The sequence below is a fragment of the Mizuhopecten yessoensis genome, unplaced genomic scaffold (assembly GCF_002113885.1).
Source record: "Mizuhopecten yessoensis strain PY_sf001 unplaced genomic scaffold, ASM211388v2 scaffold716281, whole genome shotgun sequence".
Lineage (NCBI taxonomy): Eukaryota > Metazoa > Mollusca > Bivalvia > Pectinida > Pectinidae > Mizuhopecten > Mizuhopecten yessoensis.
In genome coordinates, this window is record NW_018480038.1 from 480,795 (window position 1) to 492,051 (window position 11,257).

Here is an 11,257-nt window from a genome sequence, read left to right on the forward strand (position 1 = left end):
GTAAGTGTCTGATGGACTTTATGTGAATGTGTCTTATGGTTTTAGTCATGTAAATAGATCTGACATGAACATAAAGATTCTATCTCTAACGGTAAAGGAAATACTGGTAATGGTTCTCATTCTGTCTATTTGAGTTATAGCTAGTCCATCTATTAAGTTAACTATATGAAGCAAAATTGCTACCAGTTCTTGGGAATTGGTTTTCCAAGGACTGTATTTGAAATATGGGTTTAGCTTGTAAACTGAAGAAATCAGTGTTGTATTTTTAGTTCATGAACAGACTTGTCCGGAACTAAATTATGAAAAAAGAAAATGGGCAAATTGTATTAAAAATAAGATAGCTTCGTTGCGTGCATGTATAGATCAAGTTGATAAGTATAGAAATAAATCAATGCTATCTACGATGAAGTTTAAATGTTCATACAATGTCATAGATATTCACAACCAAAAATCACTTTATTTGATAATTGAGTAAGAGTAGGTAGACAATGGTGATTTAGCTGAAGTTTCTCAATGATATTGTTCGTATGAATGACATATTATGTGTTCCTTCTGAAGAAAGAAGTGAAATTCTGATTTTGCTTATAGATGTTATTGAGAACTGGTTTGATAAGAACCTTGCTGCATACATACCTGGATTATGTTCTATTATTTAATTGAGGATGTTCATTGCTGTGATTATGATGCAAATTAGGGTTCCTGTATTGATGTCAGCTTAATTCATTTTGCAATGACTTGAGCAAATACAGGTAAAACTGGTTTAGAGTTAGGACATGTAAACACAACATATCCATTGACAACTGTAGTTCTCAATCACTGTGGTAGGTTTTTAAACACAAAATACGGTTAATGCTTACAGGTACTTCAAACAGTGTGTTTAAATGCGAGACTTGTGTCTGTGTGTAACCCTGGCTGGTTATAGTGAACAGGCCAGCATTGACCCGACATACCTGTACAAATAACACAGTGAACAAGATTGGGAGGACCAGGTTTGTCTTCAGATGATCACATATGTTTTTATAAGAGTTGGTTTAAATAGTTTTGAACTATCGATGAGATCTTACATTCTGATGGTTGGATTACAAGGGCGAGTTTAATCAGTTAAGGTGATACATAGGGGGTAACATTACAAACAGGATTTAAACATCTGTTCATAGTGTATAAGTCTGTTTTTGTATACAGTCTGGTACTATACAGAGCACATATACGTGACTTGTGAGAGACAGTCACTACATTGTTAATGACATGATTTATACACAGTGGCGAATACTTGTGTGAGTGTCAATACTTGTGACAGTCAATACACTAAGGCCAATACGTGTGTGAGTGTCAATACTTGTGACAGTCATTATACACAGTGGTGAATACTTGTGTGAGTGTCAATACTTGTGACAGTCATTATACACTAAGGCCAATACGTGTGTAAGTGTACATGTGAATACTTGTGATAGTTCATACACTAAGGTGAATACAAGTTTGTGTTAGTGTCAATACTTGTGACAGTATATACATAGGTGAATACTTGTGTGAGTGTGAATACTTGTGACAGTTCATACACTAAGGTGAATACTTGGTCAATACACTAAGGGGAATACTTGTGACAGCCAATACACAAAGGGGAATACTTGTGAGTGTGAATACTTGTGACAGTTCATACACTAAAATGAATACTTGTGACAGACAGTTCATACACTAAGGCAAATACTTGTGACAGTCAACACATTAAGGTGAATACTTGTGACAGTTCACACACTAAGGTGAATACTTGGTCAATACACTTAGGTGAATACTTAGTCAATACACTAAGGTGAACAATTGGTCAATACACTAAGGTGAATACTTGAGATGGTCAATACACTAAGGTGAATACTTGTGACAGTCAATACATTAAGTGGAATACTTGTGACAGTCAGTACATTAAGTGGAATACTTGTGACAGTCAATACTTTAAGGTGAACACTTGGTCAATACACTTAGGTGAATACTTGGTCAATACACTAAGGTGAATAATTGGTCAATACACTAAGGTTAATCCACTAAGGGGAATACTTGTGATAGATTGTCAACACACAAAATATAAATGGGATTTCAGTACATGAACTTGATAATGGTAGTTTCAATGATGATGAACAAAATGATTGTGATGTATCAAATAGCTTGATCTGATCCAGTATGTTACATAAATAAACATATCTATAATGACTCGCACTAATTAAATATATAGTAAGAGATTATTTTGATATTAAGTCTATTTGAGGATCATAGCATATATTTTTTTGTCAGGCTTACAAGACATAACACAACAAATTAAAGCCCTAGTTTCTGATCAGATAAACTATGGTAAAGACATACTATACAGCATTAGTGTTTTACGTTATAACAGGTTGACACTCTGCCAGTATTAAGTCATTAGAAGCAATTGTAATTTGATTCATGCAATTGTACTTCACACTACCATGTGATATATTCTATGATACACTGTCATAGTCAAAATAAAGTCTTTATTTACATTTCAGACTTTGAATGATAGTTTTGAAGGCTAATATATGGTTTTGACAATGAGCAGACATTTGGCCACCCTGATAGTCTAGAAAGGATACATGTGTTCATACACACTTGTCCAGGGCTGTTCTGTTGTATTGAACTAGAATATTACAGATGCAAAACTAATAGTTTTTGACACATTTCTATGTAATACAATCTGTTACTACATATGCCAGACAAACTTGGGTGTTACAAACTCAATCCTACACTGATAGCCAAATTGAATATGCAGGCAGTGGAGTGTTTAAATATACAGAACTTGTGCGGGTCTGTGTGAATCATAAGTCTCAAGGTAATAGCTATGGATTAATTGACTTTAGGACACATACCTGGTGAGCTATTTGGTTGTATACATGTAAACCTCCTTATTGAGTACGCATATCTTGGATATTGGTTAGGACAGACATATTTGATAGTTGTTGAAACTGTGACAAACTATTTTGTGTGATAGTTAAGAAATTAATATTGTTTCCTTTCAGTTATATAAGATACCTTTGTAGTTTTCAATGACATGTTAAGTTTTAGTTTCAAGTGACTTAAGATGTCAGGTTAGTTTTTACAGTGATCTTCTAAGTGAATGAATGACCAACTAGGTTTCTTTTTACTTTCAGGGAATGTGTCTAAGCCATCGTCCAGACCGGACTCGGCATCTAAACGCCGACGTCGGATAGTCAAATCAAAGTCAGACCGTCGCTCTAATTTGAAAGCTCCTAGTTCTGAGGATTATGTTAACTCTGAGAGTGACGATGTTTGCTCTGATGATTCTCACTTAGCCAACGAGTCTGGAGATTTGAAGGATGTGCAGCCAGACATCTCTGATGAAAGTGAACCTTCTGTGACATACAGTGACTTTGCCCAACAGTTGTCGACTGCTCTTGATGAGCAGAAGGAGAGTATAGCTGAACATGACAGTGTTAGTCAAAGAACTCAGACATGTGATTGTGCAGAAAACAGTGAAGAATTATCAGAAAATAGGATTGTAACTAATTTAAAACCTGAACAACCTGACAGTGAAGAAGAATTCAAAATGGATGGTCATCATATGAATGGAGTTTCAAATCATGGGGATGACATGAACAAGGGTGCTATCCCCAAGAAAAGTAAGCGATTCAAACAAAGGAACAGCAATGGGTCTAGCACCAGTGATTTAGATACTGATATGCGACGCTCATCAAGAACGCCATCAGAAACGCGTGACATGGAACAGCAGACAGATGTGAGTTGGTTGGAATTTCCAGACATTTCTCCATCTCAAACTCGACGAAAATCGCCTGTATTGCATATCTCTCCTCTGAGTGTGTGGAACTCTGGGGATAGAGGAGTAAGGACTTCTAAAGGCCCGCACGGGTCTGGTGGTGTTAACGTCAGTATGGACAGTAGGCACATCAAAAAGACAAAGAGAACAAAACCAGTTAGTTTACAGTTCACTACACCTGATGTTTGGTCAGCAGATACCTGGGTAGAGAATTACGCGTCCAGTGGAAAACTTGATGCAGATATTTCATCTGATTCGGATGATGATCATGCATATGTTATGGAAACTGAAGTGTTCTCACCACAATCACCAACAGCTTGTGATAAGTTTTTTGATGATGGAGATACATCTGATACTAAAGAAGATTCCAATTCTGTGAAATATTATGTGACAATTAATGAGGAAAATACCAACATTAGCTACAATGTTGACAGAACTGAATACAAAACTTATTCCCTGAGAAGTCAGATTCAACCAAATGAACAAACAATGAGCATTCCAGAAAGTATTAATATAAACTTGACAGCAACAGATACACATACTTCAGAGAGCCGCCACACGTCCTCTAACTCGCAGCGAGTTTATCTCAACAACTCTGATCAAACATCCTCATCTCCAGAGCAAAATATTGTTGTTTCGGAGAGAAGTTTTCGAACAGTACATGAAGCATCAAGAGATGAAGACGATTTCGTAGAGAGACATTTTGAAGAAGAAGCATCAGCATCTTACTTAGAGCTTTGTCCTGGGACGAGTACACCTCATCCGCCTAACATTTTCACAGAAACAGGAGACATAAATAAAAACGACATTCTTTCTCCTCGTGAGTCTGAAACCACCTCCGATTATGGGACAATGATAATGGACAACAGGCGTGACTTTACATCCTTTACCCTTGACTCAGGAGATGAGGAGGGTTCTCTGGCTAGTGGTTACAAATCTTACACTGACAACCAGGATAGCAGTCCTCTGGACGATAAAGTGTTTGCTCTCCCTAGTGATCAGTCAGATTTACTGCTGGCAGAAATGGGAAGTGTTCCTGAAGTGAACAGCGAGGACGTGGATTCAATATCACAAAATGGCCAACGTTTGTGTTCTTCTGAGCATATCTCCAGGCGGAATGTTGTAGCAGGATCACAGCATCTCCCTTGTGAACCAGAAATGGTTTCAAATGTACTCACTAGTGAACAGATTGACGCAAATTCTGTTTCCGACGACAGTTCAGATATAGAAAATAGCCAGTTTGTTGAAGCTGAAAATGTTCCACATTCCACAAATATTGCTCAACAAGTTATAGGTGCTCTTGCACGGATGTCAGCCCTGGCTGGGGTTAATAAGGAGGACAGTGAGGACCTATCAGTGTCATTAGACCGACTTCAGGGACCAGAGAGTGTAAGTTCAGACTCGTCAATCTACAAAACTCCTCAGCAATCACCAAGAGATGAAGAGGAAGGAGATACCGCTGCAATTGAGAACGTGGAAATTCCTGATCAGCCTCAGTCACCTCAACTCTCTAAATGTATGAAAAATAAGGAAGCATTAAATCCACCCCTCCAATCCCAATCAAAAGCTGTTGCAGAAGATAAGACGGTATCAGTCACAACTGACCCTCAATCTATTCCCTGTGCAAGGAGAAAGACGGTTGATGACAGTAGTGTTAGGGAAGATCTCAAACGGGAACTACAGCAGAAATTAGCTCGACTTCAAAAGCATGTACGGAGTCTAAGTGACTCCGCCATTAGTTCTGACTATACTGATGGTGACTCAACCTCTGTATCTCCACGAGGGAGCAGATTGTATGAGTCTGACAAGACCTTGAGAGGAGGTCTTTTCGTAGACCAAACCGATTCCAGGTATCCAGAGGACATCCGTGTCATGGCGACTCAGACAAGGACCCAGTTTGATCCTGCAGCTTCTGGACAGCCCTTCTCATCAACCGTCCACAGACTCTTAGAGATTGATAACAAAACACCCAAAAAATCCCCTCTTAAAGACTCTGGAAATGTTTTTGACGATTCTGACCTAGGTGAACAAGTAGAAGATACAATCGTTCCTGAAAGAGTTGTAAAAGAGGAGTTGTGTAAGTTTGTTCCAATAGTTAAAGACGATGGGGATAGCAAATGCGATGATCTTATGAACGCAAGTGCCATTGCCGACTCTAGGTCACTTTCGCCTGGTGAGCTTATGTTAAGTGCATCATGTTCATCAGGAGACATTTTTGAAAGTGTAGGATCTGGCTCTTCAGACCTAGAGGAAGTGTATAGAATTAATACTAGTGGGACTATGCATGATCAGTGGAATGATCGAGACGATGGAATTGTCCCCAGGTCGTTACCTGGCACGCAACGGTCGGTCAAGAAGGAGAAATCTCCCTCCATGTCGGACATTGCGTCTCCTCGGTTTGACAGAGACTTAAAAAGGTCAATGTCAGAGGCTAACGTTGACGATTTCGAGGAAATAACAACGTCTTCAGAGAGCTCTAATGACAGTATTGTGTTTGTATTCATGGGCCAGTCGCACACTACGGAAAGCATGGAAAAACTTCAAAACGAGTACAATCCATTACCGTTCGGAAACGATTCAGAACCTGTATATCATCCCTCAAATTGGACTTCTGAAGAATCAACTTCCAGTCAACCGCAGCTCAATTCGGAGGGCACGATTTCTAAGATTGAGGAACAGACATCAGATTATGACCTTGTGAAATCCGGAGAAAATTGCTCTATAAGTGAAAATCAAATTACATTGGAATCTAAGAAGGAGCTGAAGCCCTCCATACATATAAGTGAAAATCAAATTACATTGGAATCTAAGGAGGAGCTGAGGCCCGCTGTAAAGTCAAGTCCAGACCATACCGGCGAGTGTGGTTATAAGAACTACGACGACGATGACAACGAGCCACTGAGGCACAGGTTTGGTATCGACGAGGCCGTTCTCCCAATTCCTGAGAGATCTGTGTCCTCCGATAACATTCCAAAACAGACCATGTCTAATCTGACTGTTCACCGCTCACGATCTACAGATCTTCTGGAGGTAAATCCTGTGGAGAACCCCAATGATCCCAGTAACAACGAGGGCATATTTCCTCCAAATGTTGACTACGACTTTTGGGATGATTCTCATGGCTACCACGGCGACGTAGTCGTCATCGAGGAATACTACTCTGATGATAGCGACACGAAAAAGAGCTCTGAACATGCTCTGGACAAATCACAAGATCGATTTATTGACGAGGAACATATTGCAACAGAGGAGATACCTTATTCTGAACTGTCTCCAACACATCAAGACGGAAATCGAAGGGTCTCCTCAGAAGCTATTGACTACAATGGTAACATGCATGGTACTGGAATGCTAGATCAGGAAGAGCAGTATGTGGGCGAGCTTTACACCTTACCCACCACAGGACCCGCTGACACATCTAGAGGCCAAGAGTCTGGTCGAATCCTCGATCCTGCTGGACAACTCGCATCAGATAATAGTTTACAGACACAATTAACAGACACTGGCACTCAAACAGAGGTTGTAGAGTGTTCAGCCAAAAGTCAAGAGGAATCACACGTGTTACCAGCTCTTGCCTCCCCGTACCGAGCACAAAGCATGGGTGATATTAACCCAGCGGACAGTTCCATTACTCTCACACTTCCAGAAGGCACAGAGAACTGGGAAAACTTGTCCCATATGGTGATTGAATCGACGACTTTGATTAATAACATCAACCAAAAAATTGCTGGAGTCAATACAACTCCTTGTTCTTCTAAGGAAATGCTTAATTCACACTCCATCACAACCGGATCCCGTCCCGCCCGATTGCAGGCTAACGTTAACATGGAGTCGCAGGACGATACCACTCAGACAACAAGGCCATTGACTGATCTACATGACCTTGCAATACAGACTGATGACGAATGGATGCTATATGATAGGGAAGATTCTCCAGACAATAGTAACGATTCTACCCAGACAGACACCGACATCACTAGACCAAGGGAGCTGTCGGAAACCGAAACAAATGATATAATTTCACTTCCGGTGGAGCTTCCTGTTGACTATGACAGAGTTTTCCCTCCAGAACCCTCGAAAGAGATGTCTAGTCAAACGTCACCAGACACCACTGTAGATACAATTGATACTTCTATGCAAACTGATGAATTTGAGAAAGTACTTACAAGACTTAGTCATGCTCTGAAGAACGATGATAGCCAACCGGAAGAGATTGAAGAGGAGATCAAATCATCTTACGTTGATGGAGTGAATGCACAGAAAACACTGAAATTATCGTCTGGGCATGTAACATCTCGTGTCCAAGACCAAGCTGTTACCGAATACAACAAACAGGAGCATCATCTGCGAAAACACAACTCAAAACAGGATCAGACTCAAACTGTCATCATTGAGAGACAGAGTGTCATAGAAACAGAGGCAAATGTTCCTGACATGGATGTGACTAATGCTGAAATGGAAGCTCTTAAAGCTGAGCATGTTAAGATGATGGAATCTCTCAAGAAAGCAGCTGAAGGCAGAAAGATAAGAACACATGATTTAAAAGCTAGATTGGAGAAACAAACACAACTGGAGAAGGGGCCTGTTAGTGATCGTTATACTGACGAGTCCAATTCAGATACTAGGCATGAAAACCGGAATATGACGTCGTGGCATGAAACACACCTATCCTCCGATATCAGCTTAAACTACGACAGTAGTAGTAGAGGTGTCCAGAAGGATGTTACATTGGAACAAATCAAAACATCAGTTCATACCGAGAAGGAAACAGAACATGTTTGTGACGAATCTGGTGACTTGGACTCCATCTTCAAAGATAGCCATCAATATTTGGGTAGCAATGACAGTTTGGAGAATATTGATGACCTCCTGGTTGCTAATAGTTGGGTAAAAGGTAAATCTAGATCATCTTCTGAACCTGTATCAACAAAATCTGTAAAAGGAAGAAAACACGAAGAAACTTCAGTTGTGTGTGAATCTCCGACTGAGATTATTGAGGACCTGGTTTCACCTGTTTGTAAATCAAATCAGCAAGCAACGTCGCCATCAGTCGGAGCTGAAGGAGTCCCACACAATACCACCGAGGTGACCAGACTCGACTCTTTGAGCAATTTAACCTCTGAAGGAACACTGCTTGGGGAAGAGGTTTCTCGTTTTCTTAATGATGATAACGATGGTAGATCGCCAATTTTCAAAGATGACTCCCGGTTCGGAGCAGAAAACAGAGCACTTCTTACTCGGAATAGGGCGACCAGTGAACCTGTTGATGATGAAATAGGTGACCGAGAAGGATCGCCACAACTACAGACTCCTCCAAACTCGCCCGTTGCATTGAGCAACGGTGAATCAAGAAAACCGCAATACAAGAAACCACAACCGTACCGAAGATCTCCCGAAATTCAGCCTAACTATTTGGCCACACTGCGAAAGCAACCCCCTATTACAAAACAAACAGAGACGAGTGGACAAATCAGTACAGGGGTGGAGGTGTCTGTCGACAGTTCTGATGACTTCACTCAGACTGATCTGCAGTCACTTAAACTCGATCTGAGTGAGTTTAAATTCGATAGTAGCACACATTCCGAGACACGGACGGTCCGTAGTCAAAATAATCCGTCGATAAAATCCAAGCTATCAATACTACAAAAGGAAAGGGTAGAGATCATAGAACTGCTATCGATGAACTATCTGCCTGCCAGCTTAACAGTGGAACTGTTAGAGGCCAAACTTAACTACTGCATCGGGCAGACGGACACACTGCTGAAAACGCTGGAGGAAACTTGGGATAGAGCAGACTTCAATGTTAAAGAGATACACGATCATCACCACACTAACATTACCAGAGAGTATGTGACTAATTATCGCTTTGACCTGCAGAAATCAAAAAGGGATATTCAGATATGCAAGGAGAAAATAAATTGCGCAGTACAACCGGGAGTCGGCCGTGGTAGAACTTTGACAAGGAATAAAGACATTGCAAAGTGGAAACGCTTAGAGGAAATTGAGGCATTTAAGACTGAGAGATTTATGGAACAACACAACTATGAACGAGCAAGAAGCATTAGTCCTCTGAAGAAAATGTCGTCTTTTGAGAATGAGAGATATTCACGCAGTGTAAGTCCGTCTTCAACGGAAACCTCTCCTCGACTGATGACAGCGAAGCAACACAGAACACACCTCGTAGATTTGAGGCGCTCCCTGGTGGAAGTGACAGAACGAGATGAACATGCATACAGAGCAAGCAGATCGTGTTCGCCACAGCTTAGTCATTATGATGACACGGACAGAATACATAGTCCCCGGAGTTCCTCCTATAACTGCTCACCACAAACGTCGCCTGTACACAACCGGTACTCGCCACATATCAGCCCAGAACATCATTACATGCAACCAACATCAATATCACCACGGGCATCACCAGAGCGTCATAATTCTCCTTGTATATCTCCAGAGCACCAGCTTTACAGAACGGACTATGGCAGTACCAACAGTCTATCCGTACCAGACCAGCACACACTGAACGTGTCCCCGAGAAGCTATTCACATAGTCCCGCTAGGACGTACACACAGAGCAGGCCCGACGTGTACAATGGATCCTACCTGACCCCTCGTGTCACTAGTGCTTCGCCACAGCCAACTGCTGCGTCCACGCCCCATCGACCCCGTTCTTCTCTGGAGGGTTCAAGAGATCGAGAGTTGCGAGGACATGATCAGCTGTATGCCCTTCAGGAGACAAAGGACCTATTTAGGGACATGCAGGAAGCAAGGATGCGGAACCAACAGGAGATTACTCGGGCACAGAACACACTGCTACAAAGTACCAGGAACTACAGGTATGTAGCACATGTATTATCGCACGACGTACATGGTATATCCAAAAGTAAGTAGCTACATTTGTTTATCATTAGTTTTATATGTAAATCCCACTAGTTAATTAATAGTATCAACCTTAGGTCCCTAGGTTTTCTCAAACGCAACCTAAAAATAAACTCACCACATATAAAAGAACATGCATACAAAGCACTAGTTAGGCCCAAACTTGAATACTGCTCTCCCATTTGGGATCCACACAACACAAACCAAATTAAACAAATAGAAAAAACACAACGAAGAGCAGCACGCTACGTACAAAACAGATACCACAACACTAGTTCCGTAACAGACATGATCCACACACTTCAATGGCCAACACTACAAACACGACGCTTATACACTAGAATTATCCTTTTTTACAAAATTATACACAGAATCGTAGCTTTAAACCCAACACATATACTCACACCTGTAGACCCCCGCACCAGACAGGTACACCCGTACGCATACAAATACATATCTGCTACAAAGGACACCTACAAATACTCATTCTTCCCACACACAGTAACACAATGGAATCTCCTCCCCTTAGCAGCAGTCCAATGCACAACACTAGAGGACTTCAAGGCACACTTACCCTACACA

General features: G+C 41.0%; 1 protein-coding gene across 1 annotated transcript in view; it reads left to right on the forward strand.

Annotated features, from left to right (window-relative positions):
- LOC110442587 overlaps positions 1 to 11,257 on the forward strand; it is a 111,133-nt gene that overhangs the window by 97,175 nt on the left and 2,701 nt on the right. Inside the window, exon 31 of the mRNA XM_021486267.1 lies at positions 3,156 to 10,632. Coding sequence (XP_021341942.1) covers positions 3,156 to 10,632 — 7,477 coding nt within the window. The remainder of the gene's footprint in view (positions 1 to 3,155; positions 10,633 to 11,257) is intronic.